This window comes from Bufo gargarizans, chromosome 4 (assembly GCF_014858855.1).
Source record: "Bufo gargarizans isolate SCDJY-AF-19 chromosome 4, ASM1485885v1, whole genome shotgun sequence".
Taxonomy (NCBI): domain Eukaryota; kingdom Metazoa; phylum Chordata; class Amphibia; order Anura; family Bufonidae; genus Bufo; species Bufo gargarizans.
In genome coordinates this window covers 41,193,890-41,219,829 of record NC_058083.1, presented here as the reverse complement: position 1 = coordinate 41,219,829, position 25,940 = coordinate 41,193,890, and the positions used below count along the sequence as shown (strand labels likewise).

Below are 25,940 nucleotides of genomic sequence, written 5' to 3'. Positions count from 1 at the left end.
CTACAGTACAGACCAAAAGTTTGGACACACCTTCTCATTCAAAGAGTTTTCTTTATTTTCATGTCTATGAAAATTGTAGATTCACACTGAAGGCATCAAAACTATGAATTAACACATGTGGAATTATTTACATAACAAAAAAGTGTGAAACAACTGAAAATATGTCATATTCTAGGTTCTTCAAAGTAGCCACCTTTTGCTTTGATTACTGCTTTGCACACTCTTGGCATTCTCTTGATGAGCTTCAAGAGGTAGTCACCTGAAATGGTTTTCACTTCACAGGTGTGCCCTGTCAGGTTTAATAAGTGGGATTTCTTGCCTTATAAATGTGGTTGGGACCATCAGTTGCATTGTGGAGAAGTCAGGTGGATACACAGCTGATAGTCCTACTGAATAGACTGTTAGAATGTGTATTATGGCAAGAAAAAAGCAGCTAAGTAAAGAAAAACAAGTGGCCATCATTACTTTAAGAAATGAAGGTCAGTCAGTCCCAAAAATTGGGAAAACTTTGAAAGTGTCCCCAAGTGCAGTCACAAAAACCATCAAGCGCTACAAAGAAACTGTCTCACATGCGGACCGCCCCAGGAAAGGAAGACCAAGAGTCACCTCTGCTGTCGAGGATAAGTTCATCCGAGTCACCAGCCTCAGAAATCGCAGGTTAACAGCAGCTCAGATTAGAGACCAGGTCAATGCCACACAGAGTTCTAGCAGCAGACACATCTCTAGATCAACTGTTAAGAGGAGACTGTGTGAATCAGGCCTTCATGGTAGAATATCTGCTAGGAAACCACTGCGAAGGACAGGCAACAAGCAGAAGAGACTTGTTTGGGCTAAAGAACACAAGGAATGGACATTAGACCAGTGGAAATCTGTGCTTTGGTCTGATGAGTCCAAATTTGAGATCTTTGGTTCCAACCGTGTCTTTGTGCGACACAGAAAAGGTGAACGGATGGACTCTACATGCCTGGTTCCCACCGTGAAGCATGGAGGAGGAGATGTGATGGTTTGGGGGTGCTTTGCTGGTGACACTGTTGGGGATTTATTCAAAATTGAAGGCATACTGAACCAGCATGGCTACCACAGCATCTTGCAGCGGCATGCTATTCCATCCGGTTTGCGTTTAGTTGGACCATCATTTATTTAACAGAACAATGACCCCAAACACACCTCCAGGCTGTGTAAGGGCTATTTGACCATGAAAGAGAGTGATTGGGTGCTGCACCAGATGACCTGGCCTCCACAGTCACCGGACCTGAACCCAATCAAGATGGTTTAGGGTGAGCTGGACCGCAGAGTGAAGGCAAAAGGGCCAACAAGTGCTAAGCATCTCTGGGAACTCCTTCAAGACTGTTGGAAGACCATTTCAGGTGACTACCTCTTAAAGCTCATCAAGAGAATGCCAAGAGTGTGCAAAGCAGTAATCAAAGCAAAAGATGGCTACTTTTGGAGGCACGTTTGGGGGGACGATGCAACGGGGGAGGGGGCCCTTTGGATCAGTTTCGCATCGGGGCCCCATGGATTGTGTGTACGCCACTGGCTGTGGCTTCTGCTGCTTGTGGTGGTGGGTGACTCTGTGGGGGGCATAAAGAGCCTCCCTTTCAGACACGCTGGTGGCCGGCATCTGCTTACCGAAAGCTGCGTACAGTGTTTCCTGATAATAACATAATTTGGTTTATTTTTCTGAGGGAGGAAAACATTCTCACACTTCTTTGGTAACAAATGTCTAAAAGCATCGCTATCCAGTAATCATCAGACTGCGCAAGTAAGCAAGCATACAAGTCGCCAATTCTGGCCAGCGTGCTCAAGGAGCCAGTTCTTTCTGGTTCCAACCCTCAATAGATGACTGGCTATCATGGCCGGTGTCATTGTCATCATCATCCTCTTGCTCCTCCACCTCCGATTCCTAATCCTCTTCCAGTGGCCACTCCTTATCCTTGTCCATGGCGGTTTGTTCTTGTGGGTCCCCAACAGCTACAGGGCGGACAGCAAGATCTGTTAGCTGTTCATATTCCGCTGTCGTCCCCTGCTGCATGACAGTCAATGTCTGTTCTAACATAAATATGAGAGCTATGACATTGTTTATGCAGCACTTGTCCGTACTGACAAACTTTGTGGCCTCTTTGAAGGGCTTCAGCACCTGACAGGTGTCTCGGATAAACTGCCACTGCCTGACCTCGAAACAACACATGTTTCCTGCTGCGGTGGTCTGGCTCATGACAAAATCGTTTATGGCTTTCCGCTGCTCATAATGACTCTCTAGCATGTTTAATGTTGAATTCCAACGAGTTAGAACGTTGCAGATTAAGTTGTGTAGTGGCATTCCTCGCCGTGTAAGAATGGCTGAAATGCGAGTACAATGACAAACATTTGTAAAGATCTTTTCTTAGAGGGATTAACTGGCTAGGGCAACTACCTGTGAAGTCAGTGGCGGCAATATAGGTGCTCTAGCCCAACCCACAACACACACTAGAGTCAATTTTGTAGGAGCCAATGTGCCTATTTGTATATTTTTAGAGTGTGGGAGTAAACCCATGCAAACATGGGAAGCACATGCAAATTCCATGCAGATGTTGTCCCTGGCCAGATTTGAACCCACGGCTCATTAGACGGTTCTGCACTTAGATGTTGCTGGTCTAGTGGTAGTTAGCTGATGCGGCTGTCTTTAGCTCTTTTTCCCTCACATCACAGCAGTGTGTGTAGAAATGCTGCCACAGTTCACTCTCGGGAGTGGGTGTTCTAGAAGCTGCTTCCTCACTCTCTGGCAGGAGAGGGTATATGGATCCTAACTCAGAAGTGGTCCCTCAGAGGTGGTGCTCTATGAACTGCTTCCCTACTTGCCTCCACTATCAGGACAAGTCCTCTGACATCCCCTCTTCGCCTAACTCCGACTTAGACTGAACTGACTCTAGACTTCCCTCTCCTGGAAGGAAGGCATATGTGTCCACTCTACCAGGAGGGGTGGAACAAGGTGGTTAAGCCTTGTTACAGCCAGCCTTTGCCAACCAATACCTCCCCCTGCTGGATAAAATGACATACGGGTGACATACATGACATTACATAGAACTGCATGTAAAACTTATAACTACAGCAATTAAAATGCACAATAGTAATATCCCAAGTCTGGGGTATTACACTATACACTATACTATATGGTTATCTTAACTGGAGTGGCAAGTTGCAATCACAGAATGGATAATTTTTTGACTCACAATCTTCAAAATCTTTACCCACAACAATACCTGGAATACCTGACCACCTAGATGGTCTTCCCTAAAACCACCTAAGCATTGTAGTTTTCCAGCTTGGAGCACTTGGGACAATTCTTGAGCATATAGCCAGCATCACCACAGTAAAAACAAAGGCCTATCTCCTCTGGAAACCTATACATCCCTGTGCTGACAGGGTAGATCCTTACTGCATAGGTTTCTTAGAAAACAAGGAATGGATCTTGGATTTCAATGGAATAGACTTCAAAGAAGTGAACTCCTTATCAGTGTCATAGCTTCCTCTAAGGACATGGTTTGTAAATAATTAACAAAAAGATCCTTCAAAAGCTCAGATAAACCTTGGTGGAAATAACAACAAAGAACTTGGCCATTCTACTGGGAAACAATTGACCATCTCCTACATTCAGAACAGTAATCTTCAACACTGCGATTACCCTGACAGAGACAAAGGAGATTGACTTCTGCCACAGCCCTGTGGTTCATCATGTAGCTGCAGAAAAAGCGTCTGCAGATGACAGTTCAGGTGCATTGGGATTCAGAGGGAAAGCCTAGGCTTGTGAATCTTCCTGTAGAAGAAACGTAATGAATCCCAGTCAGTTCCTGATGAAAGAGGCCTCAAATGAAAAAACTGCTTGCAACTTTCATGAGACGTCACAAACAAATTCTGATCACCAGAATATTGTTCAGGAAGGTTTACTTTGGGTTGAGCTGTAATTGAAGTGGTACCTGCAGTAGCATTTTTTCCAAGCACCGTCTCATAATTTTGAAGTTTTTCAGCCATATCCTGGAACAGCTATTTTAAGCCCTAAATTTGGTCTACAAGGCCATGAATCTTCTCCATACTGCAAAACATTTTTTGGGGCTGTTATTATTTCAGGAAGAACTAAAGTCACAGTCTAGATGACCACCAGTGATCCTAAAATCTGCTACCAGCCTTCTCCGGGTAATATGAAACTAAGTTTAACCCTAGGTATTCATCAGAGCCCGCCGCAAGGCAAAATTGAATATTTTTGCTAGGGACCCATGATACGTTTGTGGAGCTAATAACAAAATACTGGTGTGGACACACTGGTAGCAGGCCTTTCAGAATGACCAGGGTGATAAAGAAATAGTCAACAAGCAGGATAAAAAAAAACAGCTGAGACAAACACTATGATTGCAATACATGAAAGGCGAAAGGCTATATACACCTTTGGGGACATTTTTTTATGATTGCATTTTAATCATTTGGGGCTAAAACTCATTTTTTTTATTGGTCTTCATTAAAAATATAGAGCCATTCTGTCACAAAGGGTTAACTGCTGTGTGCATACTACTTTCATTTTAACTTTGTGAGGTCATTTAATAACCCTTATCTCTAAATAACTAAGAGGTCATAAACACTTATTTAAGCCACATTCTTATCAGTAAGATAAGGATTGAGCTTTGATGAGTGTTTATAAGGTCTGAGAGCAGAGATAAGGAGTGGTCATCTCCCTCCCTAAAGGGGGCAAAGAGAAAGTTCTGATCCTGATAGTAGAGCATCTCAGCTCTGTACAGAGAAAGATGCAAATGGACTGATCCCCTGAGTGGGACCAAAGGGAATAAAACTTAACATTTAATCATAGATACTTTAGAATAAGTGGCACAAAAAAGGACAATCACAACATACATAAATAGACAAGCCCGGGTGGGCCAAAAACAAGAGCACGGAAAGGAAAACCAGTGTAGAAGAGGAACGTTCTCACCCCAGATGAACTTGATGGATGGATGTATAGGTCTTTTCAGACGGTACCAGGGCACGAAAACATCTTGGGAATCTTCCAATTCTTTGAGGTGGTGATCACTGGAGACCATGCATAGAAGATGACTGTACAGTGGATTGCTGGGTAGTAAGCAAGGTCAGGAACAGAGTCCCTAGTATATCCCTAAAGGGAGGAAAGGGGCTAGTAGACCCTGCCTACCTATACGGAGTACTTGCCCCGCAAGGAGCGACCCCGTCCGGATACCTAGTGTATCCCTTGTGATGGTAAATGTGCCAGGGTCGGTGGCCCAGTCTACACCAGTCGCCACCAACACGCTTTTTCAAAGGGGTGAGGGTGGTATAGAAACACCATTTGCACTTAAATTTTTTGCTCCAGTTTCTGGTGTCCAGTGATGTAGTAAATGACTCCCATTGTCTTTAGTAGGGCACTCAGTACTATGCGATGTAGCAGATGTCTATGGTAACATGCATAAAACCAGCTCTCTTACTTTGGACTTCTGGATATTTCATCATCAGCAGAAGACCCCATCTCAGAGTAGTTGAGGTTGTTTCCATGCCAGCGGCAAAGAGGTCCCTCACAAGCACTGTTAGGTTTTCATTAGTAAAGTATAAGTGAGGATTCGGTTTTTCCTAGAAGGTAAATTAATCACAAGTAAAGCAGAAGTTCACAGCACTGGTTTTCTGACAACAAGATGGAATGTCCTTGTGTCATAAAAATATGTGAAACCTCTAATAACAATTCTACTTCCTCCTTTCACCTCAAGGAGGCATGATCTGTGGAGACACCATTAGGAGCTTCCAACACAGATGTGAACAGAGTGTAGTGAAATTAAAAAACAAAACAAAAACAAAATGTGCTTTATGTCTTCTATAAGAAAAGTTAGCCCTCATTCACATCTCCGATTCTGTAATTCGCCTGCCGGATAAGGTGCAGATGCCGGCTGTCAGACGGACAAAATAACGTTGGGTCCAAGGTTTTTATGCCAGAAATCGTCTGGAACACCGCCAGATCCCATTGCAGTAAATGAGGATCGGGTAGTGAAGGAGAGGCCTGCCGGATCTCAAAATGGAGATGTGAACAAGGCCTTAGTCACAACGTGATATTGGAAAGGAAACAGAAAAAAATTCACAGATGTTTTCTCTATGATCACTTACTGAAGAGTACCTTGAATTTCCTAGGACCCTATGGTAGTGATGTCACTAGGAGTTGATCAACTGCAATTCAGCTTTAGTAAATCTGTATCAGTGTTTCAGTACCTCTTGTTGTTTCACCAGGAAGGCGTCAATAAGGTTCCTCTGGTCATTGACATCCAGTATTTTTTTCTGGTTGGTGAAGGTTTCACGAATAAACTCATGCAGTTCATCCACATTCTTCATCACTACTGTATGAATACTTGAACACCAGTGTATCAGTGATGGATAGGCATTATACAGCTGCAATGGGGGGACAAAAACGATGAATGGCAGAACGAGACCCCCAAAGTGAACAGAGAGCAGCTGCACATGTATGGCCATCCTCTGTTCTCCTCTATGAGAGTTCCAAGCAATGGCTCGATAATTTTCGACAGTCCTATAGAGGTGAATAGAGAGGTAGCTGCACTTGGGTGGTGAGCTGACCATTCACTGCTGTATGAGTGTGAGTCAGGGAGGAATACCCGTTGGATTCCAGCCAACTCGACTAGTTAAGGCAGGTGCAGAAGCTGATAATGATCATTTGGATAGGAATTAACTTTATTGACAGGTAATATTTTTGAATGAGCTGTATCAACCTGCATCTGCACTGCTACCTACCATGTAGTGGAGCTTGCACAAGAAGCCCACACCACTGGCCACCTTATAATAAGAAATAGTGCAAACATTGCTGAGTGTGTCATTAGCACCCACCATATCTATCAAAAAGTCTTGAAAATGGGGTCCTGGAACCCCGAAGCGTGTTGTCTGTTTCAAAAATATTACCTGTCAATAAAGTTCATTCCTATCCAAGTGTCATCTACTGCACTTGCCTTAACTAGTCGAGTTGGCTGGAACCCAACATGTATACCTCCCCAACTCACACTCCTACTCCTGTGGCATCCCTCTGGCTAGTTGGCAACCTTTTTCCAGAGGCATTTATCTAAAACACATTGGCATCGGCTGCAACAACCAGAGTAGCTCTACTGACAGATCCTACCTCTAATGCGTTTACCAGTTAAGCACACCAACATTTCTGTAGAGACCCGTATATTTTACTCATTCACCCTATGAGCGCCTTTCCAATGGCCACTATATGCATTCACTGCTGTAAAAATTCCAAAAATAGCCAAGCAAATGCTTTGGAACTCCCACAGCGATGAATAGAGAACATACTGCGCATGTGCGGTGTGCTCTCCTTCACTTTGGGAGCTCTGTTCTCTAGCTAGGAGCGGGTCCTACAGATAAGCAAAGTTTAGAAAAATTTGATTATGCTGCTTCACCGAACTTCAACAAGAAATTTGATTTGTTATGAATTACTTTGAAACAAATCACTTTCCATTGTATGGTGCGGGCGCAATTACACGCTGACCCCGTAATTTCATCAATCAAGACCAGAGCAGAAGGCGTTTCCATGAGCAAGAGGATGAGATGAATATAATCTTTTTTATTTTCAGCCACCATTTTAAGAAAAAAATATTCACTGCCACGAAGGAATTTCAGCTTTGTGGCGAATTAAATCTTTTTGAAATTTAGCTAGTAATCTGCTATTGAACTTAGCCCATGGATTCCTCTGCAATTATTTTTTCTTTGGAAATGTTATTTTAAAAAATTGCATTTGATTGTTGGCTTACATCTTCTCACTTAGCTAACCAGACCCACAAGTGACTATGGGGACATCACATCACAAAGTGTTGCAAATTGTTGTGTAAATATGGTGTGAGCAAAAAAGTGCAACCTTTTTATGCCAGGAAACCAACATGAATCCCCCCCACCCCATGTTATATACTTTTTGAAGACTCAATATTTGGTTATGTACTCCATATGCTCTTTGAGGGCATTCTGTGGTTACTGTGGGGTCTAAAAGATTTTGGGATTATTGAAAATCTTTGTATCAGAAATTCTAAACCACTAGACTTTGGATGAACCCCTTAAGGACGCAGTAAATTTTGAGGATGCAGGGAATTTTTTTACATTTTGTCTGTGTTCCTTTGTACATTTCAATTAACATATATGAAGACTGGTGACAAGTTATATCATTAAATGCACCATTGGTGATTTTTTATATTTTTTTTGGGGTGGGGGGGGGGGCTGTTAAAGCAAAAAAGGAATGTATTATACTTTATTACACTTTAACTTTTTTGTCCTACTTAGGCCACTTTCGCATCTGCGGCAAGCTGATCCAGCTGCCTGATCTGGCACAAATGCTGGCTGTTGGCCAGAGCAAAAACCGCTGCATGCAATGGAGACCTATCGGTGACCTATAGAATCTGGAGAGGCTGCTCTCAGCCAGAACAGCCTGGCGGATCTGCTCCCGAAGATGTGAACAAAGCCTAAGATAATTTTTTATCTGTATTCCAATCCATTGTTGCCTGTCAGTGAAAAACGTACAGGCACATATAGACTAAGGCATGGCTAAAAGGCAAGGTCAGCCTTTCTTAGGCCTTGTTCACATGATACTGAATCATAGACATTGGGCTGTCTGTGTTCTCCATTGACAGAACACATACCCAGTGACTTTAATGTGTTTATTCACAGATCAGGGATTTTCCACTGACCGTGGGTCAGTCTAAAAACGACAGAGGCATGCACTATTTTGGTCCGTGATGTAGACCAAATACGTCCGTTGAAATCTATGGGTCCATGAAAAGCAATGATACAAGATGACATCCATGTTCTGGCAATGATTTTATGGACCATTGGTTGGAGATGCTCTGGAAACTAATTTTCCAAAACAATGGAACATGAACATTGGCTTTGTGCACCCTGCATTGCAGTGCAAACCCATTGACTTAAATGGGTCTGTGATGCCCAAGATGTGGCCAAAGATAGGACATGTCCTATCTTTTACAATGGGGCCAGCTTCTGTGTGCTTCTGGGTTCGTGTAGCCATGCTGTAAAAGATAGGACATGTCCTATCTTTGACCACATCTTGCAGATCGTGAACCCATTGAATTCAATGGGTCTGATGTGGGGTGCACATGGCTAGTGTTCATGTTTTGCGCGGTTTGTGGTCTGCAGAATGGACATGGTCATGTGAATGAGGCCTAAACTGGATGAAATCCTTCCACAAGCACAGTGGCCCCTTCTGCATATTATTAGAAAGTCTAAGGCCCAACCCCTGACCAATTTTACAAACCGGATTCCCAAAAAGTTGGGACACTAAACAAATTGTGAATACAAACTGAATGCAATGATGTGGACATGGCAAATGTCAATATTTTATTTGTAATAGAACGTAGATGACAGATCAAACGTTTAATCCGAGTAAATGTATAATTTTAAAGGAAAAATACGTTGATTAAAATGTTCACGGTGTCAACAAATCCCCAAAAAGTTGGGACAAGTAGCAATAAGAGGCTGGAAAAAGTAAATTTGAGCATAACGAAGAGCTGGAAGACCAATTAACACTAATTAGGTCAATTGGCAACATGATTGGGTATAAAAAGAGCTTCTCAGAGTGGCAGTGTCTCTCAGAAGCCAAGATGGGTAGAGGATCACCAATTCCCACAATGTTGCGCAGAAAGATAGTGGAGCAATATCAGAAAGGTGTTGCCCAGCAAAAAATTGCAAAGACTTTGCATCTATCATCATCAACTGTGCATAACATCATCCGAAGATTCAGAAAATCTGGAACAATCTCTGTGCGTAAGGGTCAAGGCCGTAAAATGATACTGGATGCCCGTGATCTCCGGGCCCTTAAACGACACTGCACCACAAACAGGAATGCTACTGTAAAGGAAATCACAGAATGGGCTCAGGAATACTTCCAGAAACCATTGTCAGTGAACACAATCCACCGTGCCATCCGCCGTTGCCAGCTAAAACTCTACAGTGCAAAGAAGAAGCCATTTCTAAGCAAGATACACAAGCTCAGGCGTTTTCACTGGGCCAGGGATCATTTAAAATGGAGCGTGGCAAAATGGAAGACTGTTCTGTGGTCAGACGAGTCACGATTCAAAGTTCTTTTTGGAAATCTGGGACGCCATGTCATCCGGACCAAAGAGGACAAGGACAACCCAAGTTGTTATCAACGCTCAGTTCAGAAGCCTGCATCTCTGATGGTATGGGGTTGCATGAGTGCGTGTGGCATGGGCAGCTTGCATGTCTGGAAAGGCACCATCAATGCAGAAAAATATATTCAGGTTCTAGAACAACATATGCTCCCATCCAGACGTCATCTCTTTCAGGGAAGACCCTGCATTTTTCAACAAGATAATGCCAGACCACATTCTGCATCAATCACAACATCATGGCTGCGTAGGAGAAGGATCCGGGTACTGAAATGGCCAGTCTGCAGTCCAGATCTTTCACCTATAGAGAACATTTGGCGCATCATAAAGAGGAAGGTGCAACAAAGAACGCCCAAGACGATTGAACAGTTGGAGGCCTGTATAAGACAAGAATGGGAGAGCATTCCTATTTCTAAACTTGATAAAATGTGGTCTCCTCGGTCCCCAGACGTCTGTTGAGTGTTGTAGGAAGAAGGGGAGATGCCACACAGTGGTGAAAATGGCCTTGTCCCAACTTTTTGGGGATTTGTTTACACCATGAAATTCTGATTCAACATATTTTTCCCTTAAAATTGTACATTTTCTCAGTTTAAACTTTTCCGTGATTTATGTTCTATTCTGAATAAAATATTAGAAGTTGGCACCTCCACATCATTGCATTCAGTTTTTATTCACGATTTGTATAGTGTCCCAACTTTTTTGGAATCCGGTTTGTATATTAAAGGACTATCATGTGGACAGTCTGTCAATTTTCCAGAAAATATTTATAAATATAGTATGGAGTTTAGCTCACCGTAGCCATTGGGCTTCCAAGTAATTGGATACTTTCACTAATGATCTTTAACAGCTTCAGAAGTGTAGGATCCTCATAATCAAATCGATTACTCAGTAAGATGGAGACTATAATGTTGGCTACAGCTGCATTTATAATCATGGTGTTATCAAAGGGTTCACCTAGAAATACAATGAGAAAGCAAGGGTCGAAAAATATACTGTAAATTACATTATTAAGATGTTTGAATTATCTCAACAATAATATCATGCAATAGTCATGCAATAGTGTACGGAGTAAGTGGCCATTATATGAAGCCTCTAAAAAAATTACCACTAGCTCAAAGGTCATGACACTGCTGATATATCAATCTCTAGCAAGGGAAGGCGTATAGCTAGAGGGGGTAATGAGATAAACCCAGGCACCAACCCAATTGTCCCTCTGTCGTGTACCGTATGAAGACACCACATTACAAACGGCACTTGGTAGGTGGATGGCCCTTGAGCTTCATGTTACTGTACATCTCTTCCATGCTTCTGTACATACTTCCACTGATCAGACATTGATTGCATACCCATATATTGTCAGGCTCTGTGACAGTTGGGGCTCCTGCATATTTTATAGGAAGTCACTTTGTATGTTTATGGAAGGTAAGTAGTGAACTCAACTCTAACTTAAAGTAATTGTTCATGTTTAGAAAAAAGGATTTTTTTCTTCTAATTTTAGACAATACCATTAATGAGATCGTATAGACCTCATACAGAGGTGGCACTGGTCAGACTCAATATAAAAAACCCAGTGCTATAAGGCAGGTAGACCGGTGGATCATATAGTGACTATTACAACAGTGATAACAGGGTCCATGAGATCCAGCAGAAGACAACCCCATCTGAAAGTAATCATGGGGGAAATCATGGATAGTTTATCAAGCAATTAGAAGATGAGGGTGGACCTATTGTATTCTAGTCCAACATTAAAGGGAAACTGTCATGTTGAACATAATGTCAGAGCTGCAGATATCAGGTTATAAAGCAGGAGGAGCTGAGCAGATTGATATATAGTTTATGGGAGAAGAGTTAGTAGAACTTTTATTTCATTCATTTAAATTCCTGCTCATTCTGGGCTTTGAAGTCCAGGGGGTGGTCCTATCAGTGATTGCCAGCTATCTCTATATACACAGTCATAGAGGGAAGGCTATCAATCACTGAAAGGACCACCTCCTGAACTTTAAAGTCCAGAATGAACAGGAATGAAATAAAAGTTTTTATGAATCTTTTCCGATAAAACTATATATCAGCTCCTTGTGCTGCGTTCAGCTCAACACTATGTTCAATGTGACAGGTTCCCTTTAATTACTCCTAATAATTCTCCTAATTGTAGTTTCCAGTCAAGAAGCAAAACATGATAAAGTATGATGGAACCATGCACCAACCTTTGTAAGTTCTGAACTTCTTTACCAAAAAATCACTTTCTTCAGAAATCTTGCTTTCAATGGCTTCTTTCCCCATTCCAAAATCTTTAAGAGTTAACAGAGCGAATCGTCTCATCACTCTCCAGTTCTCATTGTGAGAAAAAAGAACTCCTGAGGACAAAAGGGAAAAATAACAGACATACAAGATGGCCACCAACATGTCTAGTCAATGGTTCATTCAAAACACCCTACATATCATATAATAAAAAAATATTTTCATAAATGGGGGGAAAAAAAATCTGCCACAATAAATTAACTAAAAGGTCTTCTAAGTATGTAGAAATCTGCTAGAGAACCACCGGGCCTTTCACATCTGTTGCATTGAAATGTGTGTGGTGTCTATGGGCATAATTTCAGTTTGATAGGCGATATACTGGGCTGACGCTACACTTTTCTTTCAGGATTCAAAATCGACACAGTCCTGGAATGTAGGAAGCATCAAGTTTATTATTTTTAGGTGACAATGCTTTTCAAGGCAAAAACTCCTTTATCAGGTTCATTACGATATACAGCATATAACAGATTGCACAAACAATGCCAAAAAGCTCCTAAACGTTGATGGGGCTAGTCTATATTTAAACAATGGACTGGGTAAGACAATTTTAAACATTTACAGGAATGAGTGCAGGAAGCATGTAACATGGTGATGTAGCAAGCAAAAGTTCCCTGTCCATGCCTGGGAGTTCATCTTTGAGCAAAAGACGCTGAGTGGGGGCATGGAAGTCAATTAGAAGCCATGGTCCTGACCCAAGCAACCTGAGAATTATTCTGTCCTCTTTCTTTGTCTCTCTTCTCCCTCTGAGCATGTCTTTGCTTAAATGCTCTGCCGGACTCCATTTTAGGTCCTGGTTGGGGATACAAAATCCATAGAGCACCAGCTGAAAATAGTTCCTTGTTGAAGCCATGAAAGGACTTGGAGGCCATTAAAAAGTTATAGGAGCCAGTGATGGATTGAGTACATTCTTGTGTAGTATATTCAGCTGTCTACGAGAAGCCCCGCCTCTATTGCTAAACCTGCCCCCTTTTTCTTGCCAGTTTGGAAAAGGGTCGAGAAGCTCAAAAAGTAGCAATTTACTGGGCAAATATGCTGTGTGCCATAATTTGGATTTTTTTTTTTACGCCATAATAGTGGCGTAAAGCTTTTAGTAAATGACCCATCCCCCATTGATTCTGTAATTGAAACTTAGGAAGAAGGTGTTTTTTTTTTTCTGGGGAAAAATAAATGCTGCTATCAATGGCAGAGAGAATTGGACTAATTAAAATGGTTTTGCCACAACTGATGTATGTGCTGGGTAACACTCCAGTAGGGGTTGGAAATAAAAAAATAATAAAAAAATAAAATAAAACATTTTTGAACGAATTAATATGGAATCACAAAAAAGTGCTGAAGGAAGTATAAATGTTTTTGGAGAAAACTGAAGTTTAGTGTTCCCTAATATTTTTAGCTACATATTTGACATATTTAGTTTAATAGAAGAGTTTTGATTATTTGGCCAAGCAGTTCATTTGGTTTGATTGTTCCATTACACATATGTTGGGTCCTGGTGCTTTTCAGGGCCACCTACAGTTGCGTTCAAAATTATTCAACCCCCACTGAAATTGAGTGTTTTGGCCAGTTTGACATTGATTTTGATCATTTCAGTCATCTTGTTTACAATTAAATCAAAGAGGCACTTGTAAGTCAGACAAATATAACATAACATTTATAATGAAATAACCACAAATGTCTTTTCTGTGCTCACATCTAGTGTTGAGCGCGAATATTCGAAAAGCGAATTTTTTTCGCGAATATCGCAACTTCGCGATTTCGCGAATATTTCGAATATAGTGCTATATATTCGTAAAAACGAATATTTGTTTTTTTTTTGTTTTTTTTCCCCACAAAATTACAGTACACATATAATTGATTGTTTCCCAAAGGTCCAAAAGCTCAGATCTTACTCACATTGCCTAGAAAGTGATTGAGGCGCGAATCTTCGTAAGGCGATTTTATTAGCGCAAATGCGAATATTGGCACTTGTCCCAGAATAGAGGCAAAGGGCTTTGCATTCATACATTAGTGAATTGAGTTGCGAATCTTCGTAAGGCGATTTTATTAGCGCACATGCGAATATCTACACTTGTCCCCAGAACAGAGGCAAAGGCCTGTGCATGTGCATTCATATAGTATAGCACCATATTCGCGAATACTTCGAACTTCGTAAAATTCGATTTACGAATATTCGTATTTTTTATTTTAGTTTCCACCTTACAGATTAGGCTACTTTCACACTAGCGTTCGATCGGATCCGTTCTGAACGGATCCGATCATAATAATGCAGACGGAGGCTCCGTTCAGAACGGATCCGTCTGCATTATTTTAGCATATAACAGCTAAGTGTGAAAATAGCCTCGTACGGATCCGTCCAGACTTTCAATGTAAAGTCAATGGGGGACGGATCCGCCTGAAGATTGAGCCATTATGTGGCATCTTCAAACGGATCCGTCCCCATTGACTTACATTGTAAGTCTGGACGGATCCGCACGCCTCCGCACGGCCAGGCGGACACCCGAACGCTGCAAGCAGCGTTCAGCTGTCCGTCTGTCCGTGCGGAGGCGAGCGGAGCGGAGGCTGAACGCCGCCAGACTGATGCAGTCTGAGCGGATCCGCTCCATTCAGACTGCATCAGAGCTGGACGGCTGCGTTCGGGTCCGCTCGTGAGCCCCTTCAAACGGAGCTCACGAGCGGACCGACGAACGCTAGTGTGAAAGTAGCCTTACATTGATTTGTACTCTGTCAACTACTGTCATCACCCCCCACTGTTTCTCGATTGATTCCCAAAAGTCCAAAAGCTCAGATCTTACTCACATTGCCTAGAAAGTGATTGAGGCGCAAATCTTTGTAAGGCGATTTTATTAGCGCACAGGCGAATATCGGCACTTGTCCCAGAACAGAGGCAAAGGGCTTTGCATTCATACTGTATGAATGCCAAGCCCTTTGCCTCTGTTCTGGGACAAGTGCCGATATTCGCCTGTGCGCTAATAAAATCGCCTTACAAAGATTCGCGCCTCAATCACTTTCTAGGCAATGTGAGTAAGATCTGAGCTTTTGGACTTTTGGGAATCAATCGAGACACAGTGGGGGGTGATGACAGTAGTTGACAGAGTACAGATCAATGTAATCTGTAAGGTGGAAACTAAAATAAAAAATACGAATATTCGTAAATCGAATTTTATGAAGTTCGAAATATTCGCGAGTATGGTGCTATACTATATGAATGCACATGCACAGGCCTTTGCCTCTGTTCTGGGGACAAGTGTAGATATTCGCATGTGCGCTAATAAAATCGCCTTACGAAGATTCGCGCCTCAATCACTTTCTAGGCAATGTGAGTAAGATCTGAGCTTTTGGACTTTTGGGAATCAATCGAGATACAGTGGGGGGTGATGACAGTAGTTGACAGAGTACAGATCAATGTAATCTGTAAGGTGGAAACTAAAATAAAAAATACGAATATTCGTAAATAGAATTTTACGAAGTTCGAAGTATTCGCGAATATGGTGCTATACTATATGAATGCACAGGCCTTTGCCTCTCTGTTCTGGGGACAAGTGTAGATATTCGCATGTGCGCTAATAAAATCGCCTTACGAAGATTCGCAACTCAATTCAATCACTAATGTCAACTACAGTCATCACCCCCCACTGTATCTCGATTGATTCACAAAAGTCCAAAAGCTCAGATCTTACTCACATTGCCTAGAAAGTGATTGAGGCGCGAATCTTTGTAAGGCGATTTTATTAGCGCACAGGCGAATATCAGCACTTGTCCCAGAACAGAGGCAAAGGGCTTTGCATTCTTACATTAGTGATTGAATTGAGTTGCGAATCTTCGTAAGGCGATTTCATTAGCGCACATGCGAATTTTGCATCTCATAATATGTATTATGCGATGCGAAAATTCGAATTATCGCATATGCGAAATAATAACGAATTCGAATATTCGCGAATATTTTACGAATATTCTTTCTAATATTCGCGAAATTTCGCGAATTCGAATATGGGACATGCCGCTCAACACTACTCACATCATTATCAGTTTAATTCAACCCCCAAGTGACATTCAATCTTAGTACTTAGTACAACATTCTTTTCCAGTTATAACAGCTTTTAAACGTGAAGCATAGCTTAACACAAGTGTCTTGCAGCGATCTACGGGTATCTTCGCCCATTCTTCATGGGCAAAAGCCTCCAGTTCAGTCACATTCTTAGGCTTGCGCGCTGCAACTGCTTTCTTTAAGTCCCACCAGAGGTTCTCAATCGGATTTAAGTCTGGTGACTGGGATGGCCACTTCAAAATGTTCCAGCCTTTAATCTGCAACCATGCTCTAGTGGACTTGGAAGTATGCTTGGGATCATTGTCCTGTTGAAAGGTCCAACGTCTCCCAAGCCTCAGGTTTGTGACGGACTGCATCACATTTTCATCCAATATCTCCTTGTACTGAAGAGAATTCATGGTACCTTGCACACGCTGAAGCTTCCCTGTACCTGTAGAAGCAAAACAGCCCCAAAGCATGATTGACCCCCCCGCCATGCTTCATAGTAGGCAAGGTGTTCTTTTCTTCATAGGCCTTGTTCTTCCTCCTCCAAACATAGTGTTGATCCATGGGCCCAAACAGTTCTAATTTTGTTTCATCAGTCCACAGAACACTATCCCAGAACGTTTGTGGTTTGTCCACATGACTTTTGGCATACTGCAGTCGACTCTTCTTATTCTTTGGAGACAGCAAGGGGGTGCGCCTGGGAGTTCTGGCATGGAGGCCTTCATTACGCAGTGTGCGCCTTATTGTCTGAGCTGAAACTTCAGTACCCACATCTGACAAATCTTTTTTCAGTTCCTCAGCAGTGACACAGGGACTTTTCTCCACTTTGCGCTCCAGGTAGCGCACAGCAGTCAAAGTCAGCATCTTCTTTCTGCCACGACCAGGTAGCATTTCAACAGTGCCCTTTGCCTTGAATTTGTGAATGATGCTTCCTATGGTGTCTCTTGGTATGTTTAACATCTTTGCAATCTTCTTATAGCCATTGCCCTTCCTGTGAAGAGAAATCACCTCTTCTCTTATCTTCCTGGACCATTCTCTTGACTTCACCATGTTTGTAAACACACCAGTAAATGTCTAGAAGGAGCTGAGTATCACAGTCCTTTTAAATCTGCCTAATTTGTGCTTATTATGCTTGATTGCTGCTCCTTGACATCCACAGGTGTTTTCAATACCTGATCGAAAACTTTTGAATGAACCTCTGTCCTTAAGAGTGGTAGTCTTTAAGGGGTTGAATCATTGTGTTAATGAAGAAATCACAAAAAAAACATGTAATACTGTATTACAAAAACAATTGATGTCATTTTAGTTGCATTTGGTTCTTTAAAAAGTCCTTGTAAGATTTCATTCTGAACACAATTACAAATGCACACTAAATTCCCTAAAACCCTTTACAGCATTGGGGGTTGAATAATTTTGAACACAACTGTATTATGACAATTTTTGTTAGAATATGGAGAGAAATAAGGATTTTTTTTGAGGGGGCGGGGGGATCATTTGAGTTTTTGGGAACTTTGGTTGATGTTGTGGAAGTTCCAGATCTAGGTTACTGTCCGTGGAAGGGCCTAACGAGAGTTGAACATTTGTTTACAGATGGTAGTCTTGAAAGTCTTGAGAATTTGACAGATTATGGGAGTAATGTATGCCTACTGAGGTTCTTAGAGATATATACTGGAGATGAAAGATTTTGGAACACATTGACAACTTATTGAGATATCTCGATGTCACATAGGGTTGAACATTCTTTTGTAATCCATAGATTATATTAAGCAAGGTTACCTTGAATGGGTTTATGAGAAGAGGCTACATGTAATGGATAGGTGAGGCAATCGGAGAAGACTGGGAACACGTTTGGTAGAACTATTGCAAAATCTGGACATACTTGAGTGTTATCTCAAAATAGTCTTGAAAATAGTGTTTGACTAGGATCTAAAAGACAGGTTTCTGTAGCGAAATTAGCTGATCTGCATGTTTCAAAGGAAGAAAGACCAGCGATGTATAAAATCCTATTCACAGTCAGTTTAATAATTTCAATGAAATGGGCAGCCAAGCAGGCACCAACAAAGAGGGAGTGGTTGATGGCTGTAGCTAAAATGATGTGCTACGAAAAAGCTAATGGTTCGTAGGTTGTGTTTTTAGGTGTGTGGAGTATGGGGTTAGGACAAGGGGAAGGGGGGGTTAAAAAATAAAATGTTTGAAGAATGATAATTTAATTGAAAAATAATAAAGATTTGTTACAAAAAACATTTACATACTCTCCACAAAATCTAAGGCCCCTTTCACACGAGCGAGTTTTCCGCGCGGGTGCAATGCGAGACATGAACGCATATCACCCGCACTGAATTGGGTCTGTGTACATGAGCATTTAGCGTTTTTTTCGCACATCAGTTCTGCATTGCGTGAAAAACGCAGCATGTTCTATATTCTGCGTTTTTCACGCAGCCCTGGCCCCATAGAAGTGAATGAGGCTTTAGTGAAAAACGCATCGCATCCGGAAGCAAGTGCGGATACGATGCGTTTTTTACTGATGGTTGCTAGGAGATGTTGTTTGTAAACCTTTTGTTTTTTATCACGCACGTGAAAAATGCATTAAAACGCATTGCACTCGAGCGGAAAAAACTGAACAACTGAACGCAATCGCAGACAAAACTGACTGAACTTGCTTGCAAAAAGGTGCAAATTTCACTGAATGGACCTAATCCTTCACGCTTGCATTGGGGCTTTGAATTTGGGAATATATAATTATTTTCTTTTTTTTTTCATGCCTTGTGCAATTTATTTGATATAATACTATTTTCTATGGGCCATTAACCCCTTCAGGACCCTGTGATTTTCCTTATTCGTTTTTTACTCCCTGCCTTATCGAAGCCAAAACTTTTCTTGTGGAACAAACAATATAATGGGAAGCTGGAAAAAAAAAATTCAAATGTGGTGAAATTGGAAAAAATATACATTCTGCCATAGTGTTAAAACTGGACTGTAACCTTCATTCTCTGGGTCAGTACGATTACAACAATACAACATGTATAGTTTACCCGATAAAGTTATGTCTACATAGCAAATTTTTTGCAGAACGATCTGTAGTTTTTGTTGATACTATTTTGGGGTGTGTATAACATTTGATCAATTTTTATTCATTTATTTTGGAAGGTGAAGCGCTGAACAAATGGGGAATCGGCCATTTAGATTTTTTCCCCCCGTTACGCCATATGGGATAAATATTTTTATACTTTAATAGTATGAGCATTTGTGGATACAAAAATACCTACGTTATATTCTTTTTATAGTTTTTTCATTTTTATTTTATTTATGGGGAAAGGAGGGTTATTTTAATTTTAATATTTTTAAAACTTTTTTTTTCTTCTGTGCCATACCTACAGTGCCTGGCAAAAGTATTCACCCCCTAGACTTTTTTGGGTATTTTGTTATGTTACAGCTTTAAGGTCAAAGTTTTGTTAATCTGAATTTTATATGATGGATCAGAACACAATAGTCTAAGTTGGTGAAGTGAAATGAGAAAAAAATAAAACTATTGTTTAGAAATAGAAAACAGAAAATTAGCATGTGCGTATGTCCTTTGTTAGGATCCTTTGTTAGGAAGCCCAAAAAAAGCTCTGGTGCAACCAATTGCCTTCAGGAGTCACATAATTAGTGAAATGATGTCCACCTGTGTGCAATCTAAGTGTCACATAATCTGTCATTACATATACACACCTTTTTTGAAAGGCCCCAGAGGCTACAACACCTAAGCAAGAGGCATCACTAACTAAATACTGCCATGAAGACCAAGGAGCTCTCCAAACAAGTAAGGGACAATGTTGTTGAGAAGTACAAGTCAGGGTTAGGTTATAAAAAAATATCCAAATCTTTGATGATCCCCAGGAGCACCATCAAATCTATCATAACCAAATGGAAAGAACATGGCACAACAGCAAACCTGCCAAGAGACGGCCGCCCACCAAGACTCACGGACCGGGCAAGGAGGGCATTAATCAGAGAGGCAGCACAGAGACCTAAGGTAACCCTGGAGGAGCTGCAGAGTTCCACAGCAGAGACTGGAGTATCTGTACATAGGATGACAATAAGCCGTACGCTCCATAGAGTTGGGCTTTATGGCAGAGTGGCCAGAAGAAAGCCATTACTTTCAACAAAAAACAAAAAGGCACGTTGTGAGTTTGCAAAAAGGCATGTGGGAGACTCCCAAATTGTATGGAGGAAGCATCATGCTGTGGGGATGTTTTTCAGCAGCCGGGACTGGGAAACTGGTCAGAGATCAGGGAAAGATGGATGGTGCTAAATACAGGGATTTTCTTGAGCAAAACCTGTACCACTCTGAGGCTAGGACGGAGGTTCACCTTCCAGCAGGACAATGACCCCAAACACACTGCTAAAGCAACACTTGACTGGTTTAAGGGGAAACATGTAAATGTGTCGGAATGGCCTAGTCTCAGCCCAAATCTCAATCCAATAGAAAATCTGTGGTCAGACTTAACGATTGCTGTTCACAAACGCAAACCATCCATCTTGAAGGAGCTGGAGCAGTTTTGCAAGGAGGAATGGGCAAAATCCCAGTGGTAAGATGTGTCAAGCTCATAGAGACTTATCCAAAGCGACTTGGAGCTGTGATTGCCACAAAAGGTGGCTCTACAAAGTATTGACTTTAGGGGGGTAAAAAGTTATGCACATTAACTTTTTCTGTTATTTTGTTCTATTTGTTGTTTGCTTCACAATAAAAAAAAAAAAAAAAAAAAATCCTCAAAGTTGTGGGCATGTTCTGTAAATTAAATGATGCAAATCCTCAAACAATCCATGTTAATTCCAGGTTGTGAGGCACCAAAACACGAAAAAAGTCAAGGGGGGTGAATACTTTTGCAAGGCACTGTATATACAGATCACTGGTAACAGATGAAATAATAGTATCATCCCATTAGATCATAGTTACCAGTGATCTGTATAGACAGACATGCAGAGACGCTATGCTCGCCCTTGTCTTTGCTGTATTTGTCCTAGCCCCTAGCCCCCGGGGGATTCCTGTTATATCATTAGGGTTCACTGGTGTGAGAGTAACTCGGAGAACTATCGGAGCTACCTTTCTGCTCTCCCAGATTGCTAAATCACTCCAACTGGCAATCACTCAAATTCAGAAATGGCAGCTTCTGCAACTGGACATGAGTGCGGTGCATTGGTGACGGGGAACAGATTTATTTTTTAGTTCCGTGTCACAGTAACTACTTGTGTGACAGCCTGATTCTGCCTGGAGTGCATGGTGCCTTCAAGGAGAGGATGTAAATTAAATTACGTGTAGTGGGTTGAATGGGGTTAAAGGAATTTTTGTGGACAAACCCTTGTCATATACACTAAAGAGCTGGTTGTGCATATAGAGTAGATGATGGAGTAGGGGATGGAGGTTCCCAAATCAGGACCAGAAATATAAATTATAATGCAAGATTTTCATGGAGCATCTGAACTGGGTTCCCCTGTGATCAGTTGTCTTTGGGCCCCACAGAACTGAGGTTATCCAAACTGGACAGCTTTTAAGAACTGAAATGAACGAGGAAATTACCCAATTCACCAATCAACATTAAAAATATGATCATTACCAAGTCCTTTTGATATTTCCTCAAAAAACGGCACATATGGTCTTCCTGAAAATTCGTCTGCATGATTGACAAGGGCGTCTTTCACCGCCTCGTATCCGCACAGTACAACGGCTTTCTCCACTCCTAATTGAATGGTGTACACCGGTCCGTACTTCTTAGAGAGCTGCAATGTAAAGCAGGGGGATGCTGTGAGGTAGGTGTATATCTTACTGATATTCCTCTTAGTTTTTATGGAGAACATACTTTATTTTAATATAAGGATAGCATTCCTTTGATAATCCAGAAATTCTGATACTCTGACACTTATTTTCGACATCAATGTGCAAGATATTCTGATCACAAAGGCGTATTTATCCTGGAGGTAGCCCATGCCACTGCCATAGAGCTGTGGTGAGAGGAGATCCTGCACTAAACAACTTCTTTTCCTGAGATAAATGCAGTGCATTTCCCTACAACCACCACTAGGGGAGTTCCATGTATAAAGATTGATTTCAATGGTAGCTGTATACATTTCTATGCACTGTGGCATCTGGTGGCTCCAAACTGTGCTTTAGGTTCCTATGATACTTATGTATGCCTCTGTTTTATCACCTTCCAGGTCTTTGTATACACTCTGGGGGAGATTTATCAAACTGGTGTAAAGTACTGTAGAACTGGCTTAGTTGCCCATAGCAATCAATCAGATTCCACCTTTCATTTTCCAAAGGAGCTGTGAGAAATGAAAGGTGAAATCTGATTGGTTGCTATGGAAAACTAAGCCAGTCCTACTTTACGCTAGTTTGATAAATCTCCCCCTCTGCACATATGCCTCATTATGTAGAATATACTCAGATAGATAGAGCAGAGACCCCTGAGCAATACAGTTTTCACAACCCTTGATTTTAATAATAATCTACCAACCATAGAGGCAGGGTATGCTACTGCTATGAAGTCAGTGGTGAGAGGGTGACAAAAATAGGTCTTACAACCAAAACGTCTTATTGTAATGAGTATTTCTGGCAATCACATATTTACTTTTGTCCCGATTTAATGACTATATACATCGTCAATACTCTATGCTTAATATAAACTGACGAGTGCCATGGTACTAGCTATAGGGTCCCAACTGCTTCGCTTGTTTCAAGTCTCACAGTCATCAGTTACATGCAGTCTCCACTACACTCTCTTACTGCCACATATAGGAAATATACATGGAGTCCTTTTTTCTGGGAGGTTTTAGGGGGCTTTTGCAGTGTCCAGGAGATGTGACAACCCTTCCAATAGACAAGGAGGTCTACCCAGGGCCGGACTGGGGATAAAAACCAGCCCTGGAAAAAGTTGCACACCAGCCCCACAACGTTGCGTCATTATTTACTTGTTTATAAAAGGGGAAAGCATTCATTTTAAAACACGTGTGTAAACACGAATATGAACTTTGCCCCACAATAGCTCTTTTGTAGAACCCCATTGTTCATATTACCGTTTTAATGGCTAGGGCAGCGCTAAATCCCAGCCATCAGTGACGGTGACGTCACTGGGCTTCCTGGCAGCCCCATGGAGAGCCCCGCCACGTCACCAGATCTTCAAAAAATGCCTTTGCCCTGCGCGATTTAGCGCAGGGCAAAGGAGAGCATCGGAGCATGAACTGCTCTGATGCTCAAGTCAGAGGGCCTGCCTGGGTGAAAATGGAGGGATGTCCGGGTTCAGCTCTGAACCCGAACAACCCCTTTAATTTATACTCAGATATAGTCCTCCTGTAAGTACCTGGCCTTCCCCCTCTGTCCTCCTCTTCCTCACCCCCTTCCTCTTCTGTCCCCCTTGAATGTATGTCAGCAGCAGCACCAGGAGAAGGACTGGAGCTGCAGGCTGCACAGGGACAAGTGAGTGACTGGCAACCCCTTCCTGCTGTCACAGAGTTGCTGGATTCTCTTGGAAAAGTTGTTGAAGTGCAGCTGCCTGGAGGTGGTGGGCTTCAAGCTTCTCACAGCCACTCTGACCATCATGCATGGAGTTTCAGCTGCCTGGAAGTGACCTCCAGGCTTCTATGTATGAAGGCACAGTAGACTGCTGGGAGCTGCCTGTGTGGAGGCTGAGCAGCCTGCTGGATGCAGAGAGCTGTGTGATCACTGTCCCCTCCTGTACAGAGAGCAGCAAGGGAATCTCCAGGAGTGACATCGGCTGGGCAGATCCGCTTCTAGGATCTGGGCTCCATGGACATTCTGTGGCCCTCACATGCTTCTTTATACATCACAGCAAGGAGATTGGGGCAGTTGACAGCAGGGCTCTGGCTGGAGGTAGCACTTTGTGAAAGGTTGTCACACAGGTTGTCAGGGGCTGGGAGTGGAGAACAACTTGGTGTGTAACCTGGTGTCACTGTGCTGTACAAAGGACCTGCTGGGCATGGTGCCTCCACAGAGGGCAGATAATCAGATTGACTGAGGAGGGCTTGTACTTTGGAGAAGAATATGTGGTTTCATGTGACAGAGCAGAGGAATCACACAGAAGAGTGTGTGGATGAGGATACGTCGTGTCTCCAGGAGATCTGCCCCTGACATCTCCAAGTGACAGACACTGCTGGACCCCCCTGGCACCCTGCACACAGAGCCTTCCTGTATGTATGGCTGGTGCCAACTTGTGATCAGATCTGACAGTCTGAAGCCAGGAAGCGCTGCCACCCTGTCCCCAGGTCTGCTCTGTGCATGCACCCGGAGCGCCTCGCTTTGCCCACTGTGGCATGAAAGATGTGGAGTCGGGTCGGGGCAACAGGGTGCTGTTGAACTCCAGTAGAGGGGATAGGCTGCTTCTCCTGGGCACCAGTGACACTGACAGGGGCAGCGGTGTGGGACCGGGAGGGGGCTTGCAGGAGAGCCGCCGGGGGAAGCAGGGAGCTCGCATGAGCTTATTGGGGAAGCCGCTGTCGTACAACAGCAGCCAGAGCTGCCGGAGGAACGTGAAGTACTAGAGGCTGCATAACTACCTGTGCAACGTGCTGGAGAGACCCCAGGGGCTGGGCATTTGTCTACCACGTCTTTGTGTGAGTACCGGACACCGTGCTGCTGTGTATAATGCACCGCCACTCGCCACATGTGGGCATGGCCCTGACATCCAATACATATCAGGGAAAGCTATACTGTGCATTTATAATGTGTGCAGGGTGCCAGGGGGGTCCAGCAGGGTCTGTCACTTGGAGATGTCAGGGGCAGATCTCCTGGAGACACGACGTATCCTCATCCACACACTTTTCTGTGCGATTCCTCTGCTCTGTCACATGAAGCCACATATTCTTCTCCAAAGTACAAGCCCTCCTCAGTCAATCTGGTTATCTGCCCTCTGTGGAGGCACCATGCCCAGCAGGTCCTTTGTACAGCACAGTGACACCAGGTTACACACCAAGATGTTCTCCACTCCCAGCCCCTGACAACCTGTGTGACAACCTTTCTCAAAGTGCTACCTTCAGCCAGAGCCCTGCTGTCAACTGCCACAATCTCCTTGCTGTGATGCATAAAGAAGCATGAGAGTGCCCATGGCGCCCAGATCCTAAAAGCTGATCTGCCCAGCCGATGCCACTCCTGGAGATTCCTGTAAACTAGAGACTGTATGTAAACTAATAATATACACTACATAACCCTGACAGCCTGCACAGTCACATGTGGGCACAGCCCTGGCATCCAATACATGTCACAGAGAGCTATACTGTGCATTATAAGCTATACTGCACAGTATAGCTCTCTGTGATATATATTGGATGCCAGGGATGTGCCCACATGTGACTGTACAGGCTGTCAGGGTTATGTAGTGTATATTAGTGTACATACAGTCTTATAATTTATAAGACTGTATGTAAATAATATACACTACATAACCCTGACAGCCTGCACAGTCACA

At 42.6% G+C, this 25,940-nt stretch overlaps 1 protein-coding gene across 2 annotated transcripts in view; it reads right to left on the bottom strand.

Moving 5' to 3' along the window:
• LOC122935129 (cytochrome P450 2C5-like) overlaps window positions 1-25,940 on the bottom strand; it is a 102,755-nt gene that overhangs the window by 21,327 nt on the left and 55,488 nt on the right. For both annotated transcript variants that reach the window (XM_044290893.1, XM_044290895.1), the window contains exons 3-7: window positions 22,077-22,239; window positions 12,359-12,508; window positions 10,948-11,108; window positions 6,229-6,405; window positions 5,460-5,601 (exon numbers count right to left, since the gene is read on the bottom strand). In XM_044290893.1, the coding sequence (XP_044146828.1) occupies window positions 5,460-5,601; window positions 6,229-6,405; window positions 10,948-11,108; window positions 12,359-12,508; window positions 22,077-22,239 (793 nt within the window). The remainder of the gene's footprint in view (window positions 1-5,459; window positions 5,602-6,228; window positions 6,406-10,947; window positions 11,109-12,358; window positions 12,509-22,076; window positions 22,240-25,940) is intronic.